The sequence below is a fragment of the Anarhichas minor genome, unplaced genomic scaffold, assembly GCF_050575085.1.
Source record: "Anarhichas minor isolate MPS153535 unplaced genomic scaffold, ASM5057508v1 ptg000030l, whole genome shotgun sequence".
In the NCBI taxonomy this organism is placed as follows: Eukaryota; Metazoa; Chordata; class Actinopteri; order Perciformes; family Anarhichadidae; genus Anarhichas; species Anarhichas minor.
The window spans coordinates 2,782,753-2,806,043 of record NW_027466476.1 but is presented as its reverse complement, the minus strand read 5'-3'; the positions used below and the strand labels follow the sequence as shown (position 1 = coordinate 2,806,043).

Here is a 23,291-nt window from a genome sequence, read left to right as displayed (position 1 = left end):
TATTATACAAGCAAACTGAGTTCACACATTAGACAGGACTGGCACTGCTCTAGCCAAAAGTTGTCTAAGATTAACATGAATAAGTTTATCTGAGCTTAAAACCTTTTCCGGCGGTGGCATTTTCTCTCGTTTGGCAGTTTAAAGCAGTATTGAGAGACGAAATCCATTAGTAGCTTGGGGAGAACACTGGGTTGCTTGAAGCTTTCAATCAGAACAGCCAAGCTGTAACAGCGAAAAAAAAGACAAGCAGAGAACATTAACAACCTCGCATACAGAAATAAAGTGAGCAACACGGCAGGAATGAAACAATAGAGTGTGATGTATATCCAACATGCATTGGTGCGTGACTCAGAGAGAGAGACACAGACAAAGAAAGAGAAAGCTGCCTGTGGGGGCAGGCCTTCCTCATTCCTTATAACATGCTGGGGATAAGAATGAGCAATAATAGTCTGCATGCATGTGCTGCTGTAGCCTATGCGTGAGTGTTGCACACAGTAGAAAGAGTCACAATACATAATCAAACATCACTATTTGTAACCTGCCTTCATTCCAAAATGTATAGGTCTTTTCACAGCAGACATGTTGACTAATTATAAAAAGACATGTGTCATAATCAGTGTTATTAATAACACCTGTATTTACCCTGCACTCGCATGTCAAATAGCTGCTGTGAGAAGGACCTATTGAGCTAGCATGCACAATGCAAGAGCTGTCAAACTGCCAAAACTAAATGATATGCCGCCATTGTTTATGTCATTAATATCACCTGTGCTTTTCCTGCTGTGACCGGCCAAAATATATGCTGTGAAAAAGGTTTATTGTAGCTGGTTCACTGTCACACTGTCTTGGGTTACTGGGACACTTAATTGAACAAAGCCATCGTTGTCATTATTAGTAACACTTGTGCGTTTTGTATTATGACAAGTCACAATGTCTGCTGTGAAAAAGGTCTATTGGTATGTATTTCAAAGGGTGTGACTGGACAACAACGAACTCTAAGTTGTTGTTTTTTTAATTCTGTTTTTTTATTACCTTGGTCTCATTGTTATTTTTTTTGTCAATTATGCCTAGTTTATTATTAAACTGTACTCCCCCTATCAGGGTGAAGAATGTGAAAACTCTGCTCGAAACAGCTTAACTTTCAATGGCGCCACCACAATTGTTCTTTAAACAAAAAGAAAAAACACCCTGTTGTGCTTCATTTAGACCTTATGATAAAGTTGCCCTGGTTACTTCATCACACTGCAATATGCAGGTCAAACCTTGAAGTAGCTCAGGAATGCAAAACAAAGTCATAATGGATTACTGGGAGAACAGCGTTTAGTTTGGATTGGTTCAAACGCTGTGTAAGGCTTGTATTTCCTTGGCCTCAATGGACCACATTGTAAAGCTGTTTCCAGGGAGGAGAATAACGTTATGCTGAACTATTGGTATTGTGGCTAAAACACATAAGACAACACAAAATCAAAAATGTCTAATATTACAATTTTTTATCTACAGCAGTAAACACAGTAGAACATTGGCCTGTCTAATGAAAAAGGATCACTAAGTTATAAGGATAAATTGTCTGAGTAAAACCTGGGCCCATTTAAACTTAAAACATGGACTGGAGAAAAAGATATGTTCCATGCTTTACTCAGTGTAGATATCCAGCTCCTTTGTAAATCAGGCCCCTTGCATATATCTGAATGATTTTAAATTCAGGAAAAAAATATATTTTTCATCTGTGAGACTTGCATATGTGAATAAATAAATACGAGGAAAAGCTAGCAGGGATACAAAAATGTTACCGGCTGGTGCAATCACAGTGGTATGCAGTCTTTGACTCCACGTTCTGCAGATCATACTTCTTCTCCAAAGGAAGGATGATGTATTTACATCCATCTAGATGTTTGAGGCTTCCACACAGGAGTTGATTGTCTGAAGGAGTGAAAAGTAAACACTGGTTATCTCCTAAATGATCGAAGTGTACCCACATTTCTTTTCACCTATACTGAATCAAAAAAAGTGTATCATCTGTAGTGAAAATTCTGTCCCACCTGTAGGGGGCACAATGAGATAGCATGGTAGCTCGAGCTCCTTACAAGAATAATGCCCTGGGCCTCCTTTTTAGGTGCAATATTCCCAGTGCCATTGTGGGCTCTTTCAAAATGTAAGACCTTATCATCAGCTTTTCATAGTGGCAGCGTTGCTCATCATAGTATCATAATAATAATGTCTAAATACATGGTTTTAATAGTGTAATATTGCTGAGGAGAGGCCTTTTATGCTGAAAAAGGCCCCAGCAGATGTGATGGATTTCTCAGCTGCATGCACTCACCTGTCACATTATCTAATGCAATATTATGCTTCAGGCGTCTTCCTGCATGTGTACTTTGGGCTATGGTGCTACCCATGGCCTCCTGCTTCTGCTGTAGAGGGGAATCCATCGGCTTTTGTGGCTTGCCTTCCTCATGAATGGAGGTTGCTATCTCCGGTTTTGTTATGACTGCCGTTGCAGAAGCTGTACTCCAGAGTCTTTTTAGAGTGTCTTGTTTGGGTGTTTCTGTTGTCTGTGTGAGCCTCAGAGTCTTATCTGTTGCTACTTCGATTGGTATTCCATATGTAGTTGTTGAGGGAGTAACAGTTGTCACGCTAGATGTTGTATTTTGTTCGAGACAAGTTTTACAATGAGACTGAAATGTGTCACCTCTGAGAGGCATCCGCAATCCACAACAACGACTTTGCTTTGGAAATGTTTTGCGACTTTTGGTCACTGCGGTGACGGCTGTTGGTAAGTGTAGCTGCAGCGCTGGCTTCTGTATTAAATATGGGGCGCTTTGTGTTGTAGATGTTGTTTGTGGATAAGAGTTTGTGTTCACCTGTGGTGGAACTTGGCTTCTCTGTGTGACGTAATCCGACAGGCCCTTACTGTTGCTCTTCTTTTTTCCAATTCTTTTTTTAATCGGCACCATTGCAGTACTTTTAGAAGCATTGAAAAGGCCGATTTTCATTGAAGGACTAGTGGTGTACACACTTGACATCGTGGGCATTTGGGATGGTGTTGTATCCAGTTTCCTGTGTCTTTTACATCCTTTCCCTTTTGTCCTTCTGAGGTAGAAAGTGTCTCCTCTGGATGTGTCACTGGAGTTGCATCTACGTCCACTTTTGGGGGACTTTTTGCGTGGGTTGATCACAAAGCTTTCGGTATGCTTCTCCTTGCTACTTGCTACCATGTTGCTGTCAGTGTTGTCCCCATTATTGCTTGTAACATCAGCGTAGGGGAGGGGGTTTTGGAAGACAGCAAAGGGAGCATTTGTGGCTACTTTACACCTATAGAGAGCAACAATGCAAGTTAAAACCAAGCCATGGATAACACTTTATCTGCTGCATTTTTAACTTTAATTGACAAAATCATTGCATATTTATTTAAGTTCGAAGAGGTACACTTTGTATCGCTATTTGGGATCATGATCTGTCATTTGAAGGAAGACTATTGCACTAACACTGTGAAAGTCAAGAATCAGTCACTCACACACAAATCTTTGATAGTTATTATATTGTTTGTCAATGCAGTAGCATTAATGCTAATGTTAGACGCAACAGTATACTGTTGCGTCTAACAATATGTAAATTAAAACTTTGGGAAACCACGTCAGTGTGTCTCTTACGTTCCCCACCAGTACATCTCAGTGCATCGCATCTGCTGTTTGAGCCTAAAGCAGGGAACCTGCAGGAAGTTGAAGAAGCTGTAGCCCACCATGCTGGAAATGGTATCATTCACACCGAGAAGGCACTGTCGAAACCTGGGTGGCATAAAAAGAACAAGCGGAGGTCAGGCAACAGTCAAGTCAAAACTAAAACGCACAAGGAGGATAAATATCCTTGACTGCTGCCTTATTTTGTCTATACCTTTCGGGTAGACCAAACTGTTTATAACCTTTTTAGCAAGGAGGTGAATTCTTGAAATGAGTGTCAGTTACTTGCGAAAGAACACCAAGAGTCAGAGGGCAAACATATTACACATGCACCTGTTGTAAAGATGTAAAGTCTGAATAATACAGATGTCTCTGCAATGTTTAATACAGTAAAAAGGAGGAATGTTATGCCCAGCAAACACCAAAGAAGCAAGCAACGTGTTGACTCTTGACATCGAAATATTTTAAGGAGGGCTGATTGCAGCGATTAAAGTTATTGGCATAGTCAGAAGAAAAATATGATACTAGCATTACAGAGAGGACACTTTCATGAGTAAGAAGTGTAAGGTATAGGAAATGCAGATGCCCACAACGTCTGCAACACTTCAAATTCAACCTTTGAGCGGGTCTATCCTGACTTGACCATGCTTGCCAGAGCATTATGTGGACAGGTCGGGGGGGGGGATGGGGGTCGCTGGTTGCAGCACTTTCTCTGGAGGCGGCAAATACTTAGCGTTAGATAACCAAGGGTGTGCATTGTGAGGCTCACCTTTGGTCACAGTCACAGTGTGAGACGCTAAAGAAGTTGGAGTTGAAGACTCCATACTTCACTGTGAAAGACAGGATGACATGCAGGCAGTGGTCGTGCTCACGGCAGCATCTATCTGCACTCTCAAACATCCCTGTGCAGGCAAACAAGATTTGAATTCAATCACATATCAAAGGCCACTTTACATGGAAGCAAGTCCTCAAGAATTTCTTGCCTATAATTCAAAATCAAAAAGCTTAAAAGACAGGTATTTGATCATTAAAAATGTGCGGGTTGTAAAACCATATCTCTCATATAAAATACCTACTGAAGAACATCTTTTTGATGTAAATGTCAAGCCCACTTTCATTTCAATTTTTTATTTTAAATTTTGTGCAACATACGTATCAGGTCCACTTAATTTAAATAATGTCCCAACAATGTTGTTGGTTTGTGTCATGCTTTCTACATTGACATACATACATATTCAGTTCAACGTAATTAAATTCAGTAAAACATACCAATAGTGATCTTTATCACTCCGAAGTATGCAAATTACAGTTTGTGTTTTTAATCTCGTGACAAATACCAGTGATATTTGCCTAATATGAATATGGGGACTTCAATGTTGAAGTTCATAGTTACTGTTTGATAAATGTATAATCAATATTTTATAATACATTAATCTCCTATGGAAATCACTCTACAATGTCAAGGAAGTGCTGAGGATTTTAGAGCCAAATAGAGTTTACCCGAGGTACACAATGGAGGAAAAGTAGCAAAATCATAAAATCTGAGTTCCTCATCCTCACCTAACTGTTCGTATCCGGCCGCTTTGCTGCCAGTACCACACCACAGCGTCCCCGGGAATATCCATGCCCGTTTCCTCCGAACTTTCCCCCCTGTCCCATCTCTTCTTGTGCGCTTGGTAAACTTTGGCACACTGGAGGAGACGAGCGCGCACGGAGAATCCGGAGACAACAGCTTGCTGATGTTAAACCTCTGGGTGATTTCTTGGCCCTGGGTGCCGCTTCTGTCGCAAATACTGCAGTATCTGTCCATGACAATTGGATTGGTATTTACCTCGCATATTACCGGTTGCGTATCCTCGGACCACAGGCTGACGTACAAGGAGCGCACACCGGCCGCGTCCTCGCGCAGAAACGTGATGCGCGTCTGTCCGTGTTCTGCAGGACTCGATCTGAGACAGGAGTGACCTGATCCGATCACATGTTGTGCTTTGGATAAAATTAGCGACGATAAGACGAAAACAACTTGTAGCATGCACCTGCTTTGCATCTCAAAGTAAAATTGGTGTATAATTAATCCAGCAAACTTTGAAGGGTTAAATGAACGTCTGAATGGACGAATTATTCCACATGAAATGTAGCCTCAGTGTATTTTTCTGCACCAACCGGCTTAATAAAGGCGTCTGTCTCTATATGTGAGCCTCCGGCGTAAACGGTTTGAGCTGAGAGCTCCTGTTATTGGTCTTCCACAATGGAGGCTCGTTAGGAATATGACACGCCTCCGTATTGCGGTGTTTGAGAGTGGCGTGACTCCGACCGGCATTTTATAAAGGCATATTGGCAGATTTGCAAAGTTATAGATTCCAAGTTTAAACTAATCAATAGGCTACAGTTTTCTGAGTGACGCATATCTGATTTTTTGCATTTTATCAACCTGTACACAATGTGACTATAGGGTGTAAATCAGGAAACTCCTGTACACTCGACATCAGTCTCCACCTAGATTTAGGACAAAAGCTGCAAAGCTGTCGTTACCTGTTTCCAACTGAAAAGTAGACCGACCGTTAAGGTGTGGCTAAATAAAGAATAACTCTGACTGAAGATCTATTGTTTGATGGTTACATGTGATTAATTAAATGTTACGCTAGGCTGGTAGCATTGACATTAAAATATCAAGCAAGCAAATATCAGGACATATTCTTTCTATATCCTTTTACTTGTTTCTATTGCATCCTTCATTTAATCACAAAAGTCTGACCTACTTGTAAATATACTGTATGCAGCTCCACTTTCATCTTCTGTGATGGTCATCACTCATAGTCACAAAATCATACCTTGACTCTGATAGGTCCTTACGCAAAGGAGGCTTATCACTTTTCATTCGATTTTATTGATCTGTGTAAACTTTCTGCAAAATCTTTACATGCAAAGTTATTTGCAAACATACATATTTCCCAGTGCATGCACTATCTATGTACAAATACAGAGATAAACCAAGAAACATTCCACTGAACTGGCAGAATCAAGTAGAAGACAGCGATGGGTTAAACTCAGAGAAAAATAAAACTCTTGGTTATTTTGTATGTTGATCATCATCTGGTGATCACTGTATGTAAGTAGCACAACATAGGACAGTGTGTGATGCTACTGATGGGTGTTTGAATCACGGCCACATGAGTGGCTGTGCAAAGAAAACAAGACACTGGAGAGATTGGAATGCTTCTGTACAGAAAGTCTCATTTAACGGATGACACTTAATTCAATATCTGCTACTGATAGAGTCGGATAAAGTCTTGTGATGATGTGCTCAGGTGATTATCAGTCTGTGCTGGGGATGCTATCAGACCAGTTTATTCAGATTACACCATAGTTACCATGCAGAATATGGCCTCTTGTATATAGAATGTTATGGGGATTAAGTGGAAACATTGATGGAAATACAATAGCATTCATTTCTTACAAAGTATATATATCTTGAACCACAAGACCTTTCATGCATAGGTTTTTTTGTTTTCGTCTTTATTATGTATATTTTGACATTGGAATAACTTGCAAACAGGTGTATAAATTGAGGTCATTCCACTTTGTAATGTGTGCTTTCCTTGGTTTGCTGTGATTGGTGAACAAACACACACTAAAGCCTTTAATGATTGGGTGTGGCAGAGGGGAAACGGGCCCTGCTGTGCGCGTTGGGGTAAAAGCGGACTGCACAGGCACGCCAGAGTCAGGAGCACTGTGCATGCAGGTAAAGCTGCACATATGACATAACCTGTTCCACCTTCTCTCCTTGTTAAGTGGAGCAGCCGGATTTCACCGTGTGCATTTAGTGTAAACACTACTCTAGAAAACCTCTGAGGTGTCAGAGCTTCAGAAAAGTTGAGGAAGCAGGAGGAAAATCCTTGTTCCTGCTAATTCTCACCATAACAAATAAACAAACAAAAAACTTTTCTCTAATCACACAGTTAATACTTCTCACAAATCATAATTCACAGTTTGAATAACTATACATAAAAATCCTAATGTTTAACTAGATGTGCCATATGTTTAAATCACAAATCAACAGCAGCTGAAAGATTCAGCTCATGGTCCACTGACATATGAATCATCTGTATATATTAGATGTCTATCCTAACCTGAGCAATGTATCCGTATGTAAACATTTCTTCAAGGAAATATACAATATGTTCAGGACAGTGGGCACAGTTGAAATCTTTGATGGTGCAGCTGCGTGTTTTCTTTTGTCTGTGGCTTGGCATGCGTATACAGTTCAAGTGTTGCACTACAGCATGATGTTATCCCACAAGAAATCCCCCAAAAAACATATTCCCTGACAGGCTAATGAATTTATGAGCCCAATCGAGGCTTTTACAACTTGATTGATGATTTTTTTTTACCTCAGATGCCCTTACATATTGCTTTTCTAGTTCTGTGCCAGTGCAATTAATTTTCTTTAGCAATGTGTCACGTTCAGCACAATATATAACATCACTGACAGGCATGATGGTCCTTGTGCAGCTGTTTGTTCACATATATCTTAATTCAATTAGTGAAATCTCTAATTCATGTATGCCTTGATTTGTCCCAGAGGCAGATTAAGTATCAGCACAGGCAGACAAATTGTTAATAAGAAGACTGGAAAGAAGAGGGTACATCAGGGGAAGGGAGGTGAGTAAGCCTGTGTGATGGCCAGGTAGTGAAAGAGTTGATAACACAATGAAGGTGCATTAAGAGATGAATGCAAACCAAGTTGGGAGGTTTTAGCTCATGCTGTATGTGTGGGGGGGGCAAATGGTTAATCACTAGTTACGGGAGTCTCATTATACAAGGTGTGCCAGCGCTCAATCCTCTTGTCCTTGTTCTTCAGACACTCATACCAGTGCTTCAGCCTCTCTCCTTTGGCAGTGATACCCAGCTGACACCCACCTGTCAGGGAGGAGTGAAAGGCAGGCGTTGGTAAGCAAGTGGCAGTTGTACTTTTAATTCATCAAAGCAATTATGATCAAATATTTACCGATGTAGTCGTTGGACTTTCCAATATCGTAATCCCAAACAGAGATATCTAAACTCTTCTTGGCCAGGTCACTGAGTTTAATCTCATAGCCGAATTCCTGAAATTTGATCAAGACATAAATTTAAAAAAAATTCAAGCCACATTTTTCATACTTGAGTTGCCAAGAATATCAACCCAAATGATTTGATAATAATTTTGGAATATGCTCATTTTTGTTATTTGCAGCCCTTCACCTTGAACTCTCTTACAAACCTCATTATACTCTGGGTTTAAAGTCCTCTTCTTGATTTGTGTTTTGCACTTGGCCTTCTTCCCCATGTCAGGTTTCAGACATCTGAAAATGTAATATAATTTATTTATTCCATTTCTAGAGTCATACATTTAAAATCGAAATGTGTGTCTAATCCTGCTCTACCTACATTTTGACATATGGGTCAGAATAGCCATTAGCATCCATGGCAGCCAGGTGAACACAGCGTACAACACCCACGAGGAGACGATTCTGCTGGGTGCTGTACATGAGGGAGATCAGAATCCGGCCGCGCTCCTCTACCTCTCCGCCATCTTTCCCTTGCTAAGACAGAGGAGGGAAAATAGTTAGGATGCAGTAGGATGCATGATGAGGCTTTGCAAAAATTATCTGGAGGAATCTGTCATGTTCAGGCATGCTTGGAAATAAAAGCATTGCCTCATCTTCGTAGAGAGCGATGCCTCTGGCTCCCCCGGCTGTTGCAGTTCTCTTTGTCTGCGAGGGTGGAACGAGATTACAGCAGGTCAATAAGAGATTCCGACAAGAAGAACAAAGCATTGTTTGAATGCAATTGAGTTTCACTCACAGGGATGACTCTCTCCAGACACACGTTGAAGTTTTTCTTCTGGTTCAACTTCAGTTTCTTCAGCGCCACTCGGGTTTCCCCAATAAACTCATTATGGCCGAACTTGTCTTCATCACAGACAGACAGCCTGAAATCAAAGGAGAATATAAATCATACAGGCCTCTCAAACCTTTAAAAGAGTCAACTTAGGGCACATTATGTTTAAAACATTAAAACAGGGTAATTAAAGACCAGTTGTGGTGCAGCGTTCACCTGAGGGTCTTACGCTGCATGTCGTCATCTGTGAGGCCATGGTAGGTGAGCGTCTCATTCCACGCAGGGTTGCGGGTGTTTCTCAAGGTCTTTGTGCGCAGCTTGTTAGACTGTTAAATGCAGGTTAGATAAAGAGAAGGTAATGGAAATATCTCGAAGCATGTTAGCTCAACGCAAGATCTCACACATCTGTGGTTTGTGCTGTTTAATCACAGGAAGAATCTATTTGGTGCTGCTTCCTGTCAAAAGTTGTTTTTGCAACTCAGACTTGCATCATTCTCCAATACAGCACCGTATAATTACACTATAAAAACAATATACCTTCACTACATCTTTTACTTTATTTACAATGTCTCCATGTCCGTTTCTAGATATCATCCGCATGCCGATTTTATGTTGTTGTCAATTTAGACCACAAGGTGTCAGGCTTAAGCTAGCAGAAAGGGCTGTCATCTAACCTCGGGGGTCTCAAATCACCACCCTTCATTTCTTTTGCTTTGCAGGACATTAAGGTAATAAATCTTTAATAGGAAGTAAAAGCCTAGTGTAGGAAAGGTGCGTCTTTTACCTTGCTAGCCCCAGGCAGCAGATGAAGTTTAACATACGGATCTGCCAGTCCATTTGAGTCCATGGGCTTCAGTCCCTGAGGAGAAATGGAGCACCATGTCCATCACATCATCATGAACAGCAGAGAGCAATTAGGCTAAAGTGCCATTCAGGAGCCTTTTAACAAAAACCACTTGATTGTAATTGTCCTTTTGTGTGAGAGAATGAGGAGAATAGTGGTACCTTCCCCTTGAGAATGCTACAGTGGAGGCTGTTGCTTTCCTGTTCATAGAGCAGACTGAACTCTAGAGAGCCCAGGGTTGCTGAAAGAGACCCAGAACAGTCGTTACATTAGTCTACAGAGAGGCTGCAAGTGTGCCCTTGAATCATTAAGAGTATAAATACAGGGAAATATTCTCTTGAAATTAAACAACACTCAACTTGAGACTAGAAGTGAGACCAAGTACCAGCCCAGAACGGACAGAAAATAAGTAAACAGCACAGAAATCTCATTAAAACGCAGGGGCATATAATATAAAATAAATAAAATAAACATCAAGTCTCAAAAGGAAGACATTCCGAAAAATAAGGTTCTGGGTAAGAAAAAAAAGACTAAAATGCTGCCCACACAGATTTTCTTTGGAGGAGTTTCATGGCCCAGCATAGCTGTTGGGGACCAAATGATCAAATGTCATCTGTTAATTTCTCTTATATAACTGTTAACTTTTCTGGGCTGAGATTCACCCTCAACTTGCTGCTCCAAGAACACAAAATGTACTTACAAGACTAAAGTCTACAACCATAAAAATAAGCAGAATTAGCTCATCCACCTTTATCTAATGATCAAATACATGTATATATTTGATTGGTTATACATCAAAGCACACAATCCATCAGACCTCAAAGTCTGATGATTTTGAGGTTATTACATTCAATTAGTGTAAGTTATACACAGTTGAGCAGAGTGACTGAAACCAGTCAGCACCACGGGGCCAAACTGTTCTCACCGTCACATCTCTATAGAGAACAGACACATGAAACCATTTTCACTGCCTACACAAGGGATTGAATTAAACACAAGGGGAATCTATAGCCTGTTAGCCGTTGTATCCCAAACCAAATGCACAGCTCCACATTCCCGGACCTCAATAAAATAAATTAACACGCAATCCCCCAGAGAGAGAATAAAGGCCGTCTGACGCTGCAGGCGCGGAACATGAATGGCATGGCACCATTCTTATCATTAAAATGGGATATGGGATATATGAAAAAAAAACTGTACAATTACATAGCTTATGTATCACTATTGATTTACTGTTCACGTCTTCCTCTGCTTTAGTTCCTTGGATATTGATCATCATGCTTCGAAAACACATGATGCTTATCATTTGTCATTTTCTACCCAGCTCAGTCGACACTGCCAGAATGATACATCCTGTATGCAAAGACCATTGGTCAATTTATAGAATTATTACCAACTCAAATCAAGAATCAACACGGTATCCCCTTAAGGGAACAGCAATGCAATCTACACTGTCATCAACACCCAATACTGCATGAAAAAAAAACCCGTACCTTAAATTAATAGAAATAAATCACTCATCACTCAAGAGTGAGCAAGTGGAGTACTCACTGGCTTCATCCGAGTCATAGTCGTTGGCCTCCTCCTCCTCCTCAGCTGGGGGAGGTTGCTGTCGGGCAGGAGGAGCACCGTAGGCAGCGGGCTGCCTCTTGTCCTCTCTCACTGCAGGAGGCGCTCTCTGCTCTGGAGGAACTGCACCAGAGGAGTAAGCCCCTCCATCTCCTGCCACTGGACCTAAAACCACATTCAATCATCTGTGACTGCAAAGAAATAACACCACTAGGGATGCAATATTTGGTTAATGCCTGGGACTCTTTATAAGGATGTGAAGAAAAGATTGTGTCCTAGCTGTCTCTCACCCTGCTGGGCCATGGTGGCTGATCCAGCAGGCTGTGGTCTGGAGCTCTGGACGGGAACCATCTTCTTCATCACCACTGGGCTGCCCTGCCCCGCCTCTTCAGGGCCAGCACCGCCCGTCGCCATGCGCACAGCTGATGGTTTAGGGGCCACAGGTGGGTAACCAGCACGGCCCTGTGGCTCTGGTGCTAAAAATAAGAATGAATAGCATAATACAGTAAACCCACAGACACACACCATACATGATGGAGACGTGCTTAATCACATCAAGTCAGGCTCCTGCTGCAGTGGAATCTGTAATACTCCCCAGTCTCTCTGGATACTTTTGATGTTGCAGCTTTTTCGTTGCAAAGGCATTGACCTACATACAGTACACTACAACAAGCTGTGGCAGCCGACTACTGTACATGCAGAAGCTATATACAGTAGTCTGCTCGTCTTTTCTTATGGGGGAAATCACATTGCTCGGGTAATCACACTGAAAGTGTGAAATGATGTGACCCATCATGCCAGCACCACCTGAAGCCTCATCCCATGTCACAGCATGCACCTTCCGACAGCGTAATTGAGCTCTCCATCCCCCTCCTCGGCAACAGTGGGCGGTACTGCCAAATTTGGGAAGCAGATAAAAGGTTTGAAAAGAGCAATGAGAGGCGGGTTGCGAGAAGACTTGTGTGCAGATGCTGATCTAATGAGACTGAAGAGGTGGCAAAAATGCTAGTTGCTAGCTTTTTGAGTGGAATACAAACTTAACATGATGGGTCTTCCCAAATGTCTTGCCAAACACAAACAGTTTAAATGGCTTATAGCCAATGTTAGGTACACTTGTTGTATAAAGGGTGAAAAAAGCGTAACGTTTGGAGTGCTGCAGGAACGGGTCCTAAATCTCGGAAATGAGTTAGCATTTTTGCTCTTCCGACTCCCTCGTCTTGAGGTCTATGGGTTCTTTGTTAGATGCCTAAAATGAGATAGAACCTTTTGTTCTACGATATATAATACGTTGAAGCTTTTACGTGTCTTTAAAAAAGGTGATTGCCAACAAGTGGCTCAATGAAACATCATCACGCAGACTAGTCCGCCTTCACAGCCTCGTTGTGTATACCTGCTGCGCTCATGAAACTGTGGTGTAGTTAGTTTATAGTTAGTTTATAACGTTTTGTTCATCTATCTTGCTGAACAAAACATGTTAGGCACAGCATTTCTGCAATCAATGAATCTAAGTTCAAAGGAAAAATGAAGAACAATATGCCATTCTACTGTCAGTGGCACACCATAGACATTGACAGCATGTCTCCCAGCAACACAGGCCACCAGATGTCAGTCTGCCATGGGAAACGCCCACCCAGATGCTTGAAGTGTTCATGTCCAAAGATGGGTTTTACCCACTTTTGAAAATATCCTATTGCGTAAAATGGAAAAACATATGAACAATAGCTGTAGTGGTTATTTTTTTGACATACTCAAAAACGTGAAAGCCTTCAGATTTTAGTTTGACTAAAAAACAGTCAACAGGCAGCACTGTTCTCTCGCAAGCAGCTTGAATAGAGTGGCAGATCCTTTTTTAAAGATTTCTAGATATTGAAAACTTGAAAACCTGAAACTTGCTGCACAAAGGCAGGAGAATGACTCGCACTGATGGTTATAAAGATCTGCATGTTCCCTAATGTCAACTGAAAAAGACTGCAGGCTAAAGCTGAAGGGGCAGATCTACCTGGTGGTTGTGGTTGGGTTACTGCCTTCCTGGCCCCAGAGGCTTTGGGCTCCTTAGGCTCTGCCGCCTCCTGGGCTCCTGTCTCCTTTCCTTTAGATAATGGCATGGGCGATGGCAAGAAATGTTTGGGAAAACCTTTGAAGAACCAGGCGCCAGACCTCTTCCACACCTGAGAAATAAATAAATGCATGTGTGCTACAGACTTTCCAACAGACAGATGAATTATTTTATGTGTTCACTGGTGTGAAACACTCACCTCTCGCTGTTCTCTGCAGATCTTGCATAGCCACACAGCACGTGGCCGACTGCTACACTGTGTACCACACTTGGTACACATGTTCTACACGACAGGAGAAAATAAAAAATTCCAGCTGCTCGCCATTTACAATGCTTTTACAAATAGTCATAGACCATGACCTATTGTGTTTCCTCAAGGTTCGTATGATATGCAGCAGGGAAGCAGGTTTTTTTTTGCTTGTAATAATTGGCTGACTCATTACCTACCTTTTTGCAGTCCTCACACACCACTGAGCTGGCCCCAGGTGACCCAAACTGCTCCCCACACAGCAAACAGCGGGACTGTCCATCCCCACACACAGTCTTCTTCATGTCGTCCAGGCGATTTATCAAGCGCCTGCAACACCAAAGGGCAAAAGTACTTAAAATGTCACCGTTAATCATCCCAGGTATAAATGTATGCATGTCCTCAGTCTCAACAGGCGATTTTTGTTTTTATACATGCCCTTCGGAGAAACCGCTGCATGTTTTGCAATCTCTCACCCAATTCTCTCCTGCTCCATGGTCTCCATTTTCTCAGCACGGGCAATCACATTGTTTATGATCTCTTTCTCTTCATCTGTCAGGTCTGGACCAGGACCAGGGCCTGGCTGCATGGTCCAGTTCTCCCTGTCAGACAAACATATTCTCCAGTTGAGTTTACGCAGCATCAACATATCATACTGCTTTCGGAACAGTAACATATCAGATGTACATGATGCAGATAAGGGAGGTGGATTAGGATTTTGTCTACTTACTGCTCTTTATCACTGTGTCAAAGATCGCACACATCAGAGGAATGCAGGCGAAACAAAGGAGAGTACAGTGTGGGTTGGTAGACTCATAGGGAAGGTTGACAATATGAAAATGTTCTGACTATCATGCTTACCTAGCGTGCATGGTCCTCTGCCTGTCGTTGGACTGCCAGCGATCCGAGCTGCTGCTCATCACTGTGTCCGTCATGCTGCACTATCACAGCCTGCAGGTGGACAGACACAAAGACAGAGATGAATTCAGCGTGAAACGCTGTAGAGAAAGTTGGCAGCTTTTCCTGACATTAGTTTAAGAGCTCTTAATTTGGGTGGGAATAGATGTTTGTTGTTTTTTTTTGTTTTTTTATGTGTGTTGAGTCCACACTTTTTGCTATTATCTATCCTTATCTCATGCTTATACAGCCCCGACTTAACTGCCACCATGGGCAGCTCTCTCATAAAAAAGGACATTGCGTGCAAATTTGTGAGCCAGTGCTGACCGGGAATTGGCAAGTCACCAGATGCACTTCCTTTAATTGCCACACAGTGATGTAGGGCTAAATAAAAGGCAGCTAATGATGACCTCACGTTAGTGGCCATCATAAGCCAAACAAATGAATACCAAAATAATCTTCCCTTCATCTAATTGCTTCCTACGAATTCAAGCCTGAAATATCAACTAAATATCATAAACCAATGGCAATGTAACCACGTTTCCTGGTGCCAAATTTACAGCCTAATCAGTACCATCTTCTCCTGCCAAGCCTGTTTTATCAAATTCTTTCCACAGACATATTCAAGCAAGTAATGGACACAGGAAAACATTGCAAAGAAATAGCGCAAACAAAAAAGATCTGTCAAATACAAGCTTACGCTATGCTTGGTTCTAACAGGGTTAGCATAGTGTGAGTATTGCAAAGGGAACAAAGCAAGCCCTCCTGTGCATTGGTGACCAGAGTGAATTTACACTGAAGTGGGTGGTGTAATTTTCTTCCAGTTTGTGACTCCACACATATCAAAGAAACAGATGGTTCCATATAGCAGGAGTGGCTCAATTATGCCACAATACAGGAGGAGGAGGAGGAGGTGAGTTTGTGCTGACAAGGATGACTAAGATTCTTTGTCTCCAGCATTTGTGATTGTTCACGGTTAGAGCTAAGGCTTTTATCCAAAGTGATGTCCGTGTATTCGTAGTTGTCGACCACCTCTACTCTTTCTCTGAGTTAGCTGGTCGGACCGGGTGTGTGGTCAGGTGTGATGGAGATGGCTGATGAGTCGTTTATACGATCTGTAGGGCAGTTCTTGTTCCCCCGTGTCGTGAAATCTGTACTGGATTGTTTGTGGGATGGTTGTGTGTCGTCAGAGTATGTGAAGTACTGGTGCAGGCTGAGAACTCAGCCCAGTGCAAACGATGACGGTGGAGAAACAGTGAGCTGTCAACTGTTTTAGTTTCCCACAAAGCCCTTATCCATATGATACACCAGCAATGTAATTGAATAGAATTTAATTCTCAGATTGACATGGTAAAGATGATACAAATGATGTCAACAGAAATCACTGAGCCGATTGCCCCGTGGGCAAGCCTACTCAGCGTGTGTGTGTGTGTGTGTGTGTGTGTGTGTGTGTGTGTGTGTGTGTGTGTGTGTGTGTGCGTGTGTTTATGGGTGCCCCTGTGCAATTGTCTTCGAGCCTCTGTCAGGCAATTCATGGAGTGATGCTGCAGCAGCCGTAGACTGGAGGATAGAGCAGTGTATGTCCTGAGGGAAAGTGCTTGCAGCCAAAGAATGAAAAAGGAGCGACAAGAGGATATAAAAGCCTCTCTGGAGTTTCACTTGTCCAGATTTGTGATGGTGCAGAATGAGGAGAGGGCAGGTATTGGAGAGATATAGTAAGGAATGCATAACGATAAGGCTAAAAGGAAAATCAATAAATTTCACTTGTCCTCAGCTTTTCACAGCACTATAGAAGCTTGGAGAAAGTGAAGAGAGAGCGAAAGGGAGGGGTGCACCGCCGTCTCCTTCATTCAGCTGCTCGTATTAATGCTGCGTAACGTCGTGGTACATACCTTTTGAGCTGTAATCTGTTGCTGCACTGCTTGCAGGAATCAAAGAAAAACAGCAAATTTGCTGTGCTATCAATAGACACTCTGGGTGTGTTCTTTTCCCTCTGATGCTGCATGCATCCAACCAACAGTGGCAACACAGTCTTCAGGGAGCATTTGTCGTTTTCCACTTCTCAGTAGCAGTCTGATGGTTCACACATCACTCTGACTGCGCGGCATATATCATATACACCGAAGTTCTCAAGCGTGGCCCTCCTTCACTTGCCAAAATGAATTATCCCACTTTTGTCCAACATGATTGTCCTGGAGAGCTGGATGGAGAGAGACAGATGGGAGGGGGCAGTCAGGCATTGGGCTGGGTAATCACTGACTCAGACGAGTCAGAGCTCTCTGGCGCTGGGGATAGATGTTACTGCATCACAGAAGTGGACTCTTTGCCGAGGTGACAGTCCAATTCGCACGCAGGATAGTCTGACGGATTGTAGCCACACTTTTCTCATAAGGAGCTGTCACTATAGGCTTTGATTCTTCAGACACGGAAAGGCTTGGTTTCACTTTCTGTGCAGTCAGAAAGGGTTTACATATCAGACGTATTAAAAAATGTATCTGAGGTCAATCATCTCAACCCAAATGTCAGACTGATTATTGCTATTTTGCAGATCTGACATCACTGTGACCCTCGGACGATCATCCTCCATGCTCTTGAGGTTATAAACGCAACTAATCTGCGTCATCTGTGACTCTGACTTGGTGCAACAGTCATCTTGTACATGTTTTCCTCCCATATGAGATGACTCAGTCAGGTGGTGGATTCTTCTCTGGAGAGCAGCAGATATTTTGCTGTGGGTTTTGTATTTTCCAAAATGTCGTGACGCCTCTATGACTTGATGATGCTTTCATACGTGGCTAAAAAAAGTGGTGCCAAGAACTGTGCAAGCAACCACACAACAGTTTCTACAAATACACCGGTCATGAATAGCATCAGATTATGTGTGAGATGACAACAGGAAAGACCGGAGGGAGAGCATGGACTCAAGCTAGTCATCTGCCCAATCATCATAAGTCATCCACACAGCAGGATCTCTCCTAAGTAGAGCTTCTTGTGAGGGTGGAGAGGACCAATTTAGAAAGCTGCATCTCCTCCTCGGGCCCTGGGAGGATAGTCGATACAAATCTGCATCCGTACATCTTCAGGGATGTATACATACGCAGCTCCCAGAGCACACCCTACAGATTTTACATCCATTTTTAGAAACCCGGGCATGCATTCTCCTTGGATACTTAAAGTGAATGCCCAGTGTGAGTAACTAGTCTTATGCACAGACTCTAATGGTGTTATGTGACTTTTGATGGCAGGTGTATGACTCATTACTGCAGAACATATGACTCGGAAAAGAGTGGACCTGAATAAGAGCACTTTGTTATGGCTGACAGCCTGTCAATTTTTTCAAGATTTTGTTAATTGCTTGTGGGAACAAGAGCTGAAGAACGCAGGGAGAGTGACAATGAGGCAGCAGGACATTGATGGATGATCAAATGTCCATAAACATGGATTCAAAGGGGGGGAGCATCTCCTCTATTCCGAGAGCAGCAAAAAACAAAGCGTAAAAACAAGGTTTTAATAGTAAAATGCAGCCCAAAGAGCAATTATTACTGGAGCGTGACTTTGTCGACTCGACCTGTACTCAGTAACATATCTAACATATTATTTTATACCCTCCTTTGTGTCCTATTTGTCAATGTATTGAAGATACTGATATTGGAACACAACGTGGTACTGCACTTCAATTCCAGGGCAACAATTCCCTCGCCATCCTCCAAGAAGCCAATTTCTAAAATGGGTTAATGAGAATAAAAGATCAATGCGAAGTCCCACAATTGGTTTCACTTTAATTTATCTTTCATCAGGCCTTCATTCGTATTTCCATGCCTAAGGGCTACAATATACTTACGGAGATCGGATGTCGCCCTAAAGCTCTGCTGTAGCCAACACCCAATCATCCACCAACACCCCTTATCATTGACCAGCAGAGTCCCTGCAAGCTTACATCAGCACTTTCCTCCAAAACATTTTCCAAGATGCTGATTCTAAGTAGATGTCAGAGTTGATATTCATGTCAGCATAGCATATCCACCCTATGATTTAATAATCCTGGTGAAACCATGCATGTTTTTTTCAGGTTACTGTGACCATTAATGTTTCATCAGCCGTAACACGCCCTGCTTTTTCCTATTAAAGACCCACTAACCTTGCAAACCATACACAATTTTTCACAGTGCAGCAAATAACTGAGCTATAGCTTTTTTTTTAAGTTAGCTATTACTGGGCATAGTAATAGCCCTATGTGGCTTCATATTCACAATGCATCATGTTATGAAACACAGTTAAACCAAGCAACAAAAAAGGGATTCATCTTTCCAAAAATAATGGATGTTTGGTGTAAAATGTATGTGACATATGTCTACCATATGTCTTCTTCTCTTTTTTATTATCCTGCCAACTATTTAAAAACGGTGATGTAAAGTACATACATTTTCATTTAAAATATTAAAACTGCAAAACAAATCTAAGTAGCCGAGTTAAAGAAGAGAAGGAAAATAACATATTTAATTTCATCCTGATTTTTCTTCCTCTACCATCTGGTCTGGCAGTAACTCAGATTGTTTTATGTATTATGAAACAGAACACAGGCTGAGATCCTCAGACAGGAGAATCTTGGCCGGTCTACAGTTTCAACTCAAGTCATGTGGTGATCTGGGACATCGTGCCTAATCAGGGAAGACTCTTTCATTAAAATCTCTTCTTCAGTCACATCTATAAATACAGACTTATATGAGAGCCGATCAGAAGTAAAAAATGTACCAACATCTTTGGGACAGAGGGAAGGCAACATCAAATCTAAATTAACATAATTAGCAATCATACTATCTCAACTTAGAAAGCAACATCTTATTGATAATTAAAAGGTTCAGGGCTTTTATGATTAAGACTTAAATGCAAAAATACAATGCCCCAAATAAAAATGTAAAAAAAATGTAGAAGTAAAGCCCATTAATGTGTACTGCTGCATATTGTTGACTTATGAGTCATTTACAGACCTTCACTAAAACATGAGCTAGTTGACGATACCTTGACTCACACGTAGGCTACATGTCATCAAAAAAGTACAACCAGCTGCTCCTTCACATTCTGTGGTGACACGTGGGCTGGTGGTAGGTGGCTCTAATGTCAAAAAGAAATGCAAAGTTTGTGCAGTTTTCATAGACAAACTTATAACTGGTACCACCACACAGCTGACAGGGCCATGAACACAAGTGATTTACTGTGGATGATTGGAGCACACCCAATTTAAGCGGTAATTCCCTTTCTACTGAATGCTATGTCACAAAGATGTTTCTAACCAACTCTGCTCAGTATTTCAGTTGCTGGTGTCTAATGCTCACACACCAGGCATGCAGGGCGGATGGGGAGACAAGGTAGGAAGGAGCAAATAAACACTCCCAGTTGCATGGCACAACGACTTCCATCCCCCATAAGGGGACTGTAAGCTGCCAACAACACTCTGGCCTGGGCAGGATCGTAAAGCAATGCACCAAGAAACCCTCCACTGCAGGAGTAAAACATCACTCAGCATTTCTTAATTATTTAAAACTCCGGCCCACCATTGCTTTCCTCTGTAAGTCCCCTCTTTCAGGCATTAGTGCACGCTTTCTGTACTTGGGCCTATATACGGCATTATGTACAGAACAGTGGATTTGGGTAGGGGAAAAAAATCACAGAACTTAAAACAGACATTATTCCACTCTATTTCGGGAAACAATAAGGATGTTTGTTGGTCTTTTTGGTCTGTGTCATTGACAAATTGTTCATGTTTTCAGTCAGACAGTGGCGTTGACAGGAACCATCTGTGGAACCACCTGTGAGGGCTCTTCACCCCTTGAATGTGTGAGTGTTGCACCGTTTCAAAAATGCACACTCTTGGCAGGCATGTCTCCAGGTCCCGCATCGCTGTAGAACAAACAGGAAAGACCATCCAGTGACAAACAAGCTACCGTGCTGTTATCCTGCCATCACTGTTGGCCCTATCAGACCTTTTTCATTCTTAAATCAACTCACTGAATTCGCAGTCTATATCCTATAGGTTTCATTAGTAATCATCCTCAAATGTATCTGAAAATATTGTTCTTTGGTCCATGCCTTATTTTAGAACTACAGAAGTAAACAGCTATCGAACATGGAGCAATACAGCAAGCGTTTGCAGTAAGGCTCAAATATGCTCGGCCAACTGGGATTTATCCCAGTAAGACGTGGGACTTTGAGTTCTGGCTGCTGATGCATTGGCCAGTCATGCTCCTTCAATTTCCTCCCATCTTATCTCCGGGAAACAAGTACGACCAGACAGGGGCATTATCGTCACACGATGCATCTATTTCCTACTAACCAGCAGTGACCTGCATCTGGTGGTCTGTTGAGATATGGTTCTTAACCTATCAGATCTCCTATCAATCCCTCAGTGTGGCGGCTATTATTCCGGCCTCTTTGTTGCTCTGCTTTGAAGATCTGGCACGGTTCAGCTGCTGGATATCTGACCCTCCCTCTGGTCCCACCAGCAAACTAGCAGGTACAATGCCCCTGGGTGCTTTAAGCAGATCTCTGTTGGTAAACGAGGGCTTGTTCTAGCCTGAAAACACTGCAACACTAACAATAAGCTTTGGCCCAACTTCCGAGACAAAAAGCAGTGTTACGAAACTCGGCTATGTGACTTGAAGTTTGTGTATTTAGACTTCACCCTGAGCCTCTGGGGCAATAGCCTTATGCAGCTATGTACGGAGGGGATTCTAATCAAAGATTATATTTGGTAGTGGACAGAAAGGTTGCTTATAGCTGGCTGTTTTTTATAGATTCGACCACAGCCCAAATCTGTTTTGGATTTTTAACTCCTTGCTCTCTTGAGGGAACTTTGCTTAAAGGCCACATTAATTACAACTGTCTTTTCCAATATGCCACAATGCTTGGGCAGATCTAATCACCTGTTTCAGAGTGGATGGGGAATCGATCCTCATCGAGCAGATTCACCACATCCACTGCACAGATTACAATTTGAAGACGAAGCCACTCCCTTCAGAAGCTCGGCCGCAAACAGCAGCATAATCTCTCTGATAGAACAAATTTAAAAATATGCTCGAAAGTGAGGCACAGAAACCAACGCATTTTTCTAGTATAACATGTGATTTGGGTCCTAAGCGCCGAATATGGATCGTGAAGAGCACAGAGGAATATAGAGTCATGCACCTTTACCAACTGTGGCCATGGTAACGGCAAGATCAGAAGACGAGAATCAGAATGATTAAAAGCTGTGTGCGTGCATGTGTGTGCACCGGTTTATGTGTTTGTAGTAGACGATACGGTACCTGTGCCAATTTTCAAAGCCCATGCAGCGGAACGGGTCATTGTTGCAATAATAGTAATAATAATAATAATAATAATAATTGGTTCATCTCTCGTATCAATAAACATGGTCGCAATTTGTCAAAAATGATGCATCTTGCTAGGATGGTTGGAAATACAGAATGTTTCGAGAGGAAGACAAGCTGAAGACACGGGATTATGGGTACAGTCGCTTTGTATCCTTCAGTTTTAAATTATGCAGTTAGCGTGCAGAGCACTTACTTCATTCCTCCATCTTTTTTCACCTTTTCCCTTAACACCCATGTTTCCTAGTGCTCTCCATCTCTCTTTTTTCATGTGATGTATCCTAAAGCATAATTTTACCCTTTTCTCTCTTGACTAATTCCAGTCTTTCCCTGGACAGAAAACAGTGGGCTGGCAGAGAGACTGGGTAATACACAGAGAGAGTGGTACCAGCAGAAGGGTGTCGTCCAATCACTACTGTGGTTGCTCATGTGAGAGAAGGCAGCTGCAGATATCTACCGTTCATTCAGTCTTTTTTCTCCCCTCCCCCATCTAATCCCCATGCTTCAGGTCTGTAGGAGGAGTTGGAGATGGTGGTACCAACTGAGAGGCTGATTCCCAGCTTCTTTTTTCTGTCCTCCTTTCATATCGACACCAGTAGCAACACTCACTGCTCCGACCCACTAAGTGTAATAAGCAGGATGAGATAACATTACAACAAGTATGCGACTGAATCACCTGTCCTGTGGCACAGCTGGAGTTGAGAGCTGCCCTGCCCACATCAGTATTTAGAGGGTTCACTGATGTTTTCCTCTTAGT

The 23,291-nt window shown here is 42.2% G+C and overlaps 1 protein-coding gene across 1 annotated transcript; it reads right to left on the bottom strand.

The window, feature by feature from the left end:
- Positions 1 to 8,466: 8,466 nt before the first annotated feature.
- LOC142964319 (rabphilin-3A-like) lies at positions 8,467 to 15,600 on the bottom strand. Its single transcript, XM_076104586.1, has 17 exons — positions 15,135 to 15,600; positions 15,004 to 15,015; positions 14,750 to 14,875; positions 14,474 to 14,603; positions 14,226 to 14,309; positions 13,970 to 14,138; positions 12,261 to 12,446; positions 11,953 to 12,135; positions 10,563 to 10,642; positions 10,342 to 10,416; positions 9,774 to 9,883; positions 9,522 to 9,648; positions 9,374 to 9,430; positions 9,105 to 9,259; positions 8,938 to 9,019; positions 8,686 to 8,782; positions 8,467 to 8,597 (listed from the first exon to the last, which is right to left on the bottom strand). The coding sequence occupies exons 1-17, from the start codon at positions 15,206 to 15,208 to the stop codon at positions 8,467 to 8,469; spliced, it is 1,878 nt and encodes a 625-aa protein (XP_075960701.1). The 5' UTR covers positions 15,209 to 15,600.
- Between the last annotated feature and the right edge of the window lie 7,691 nt (positions 15,601 to 23,291).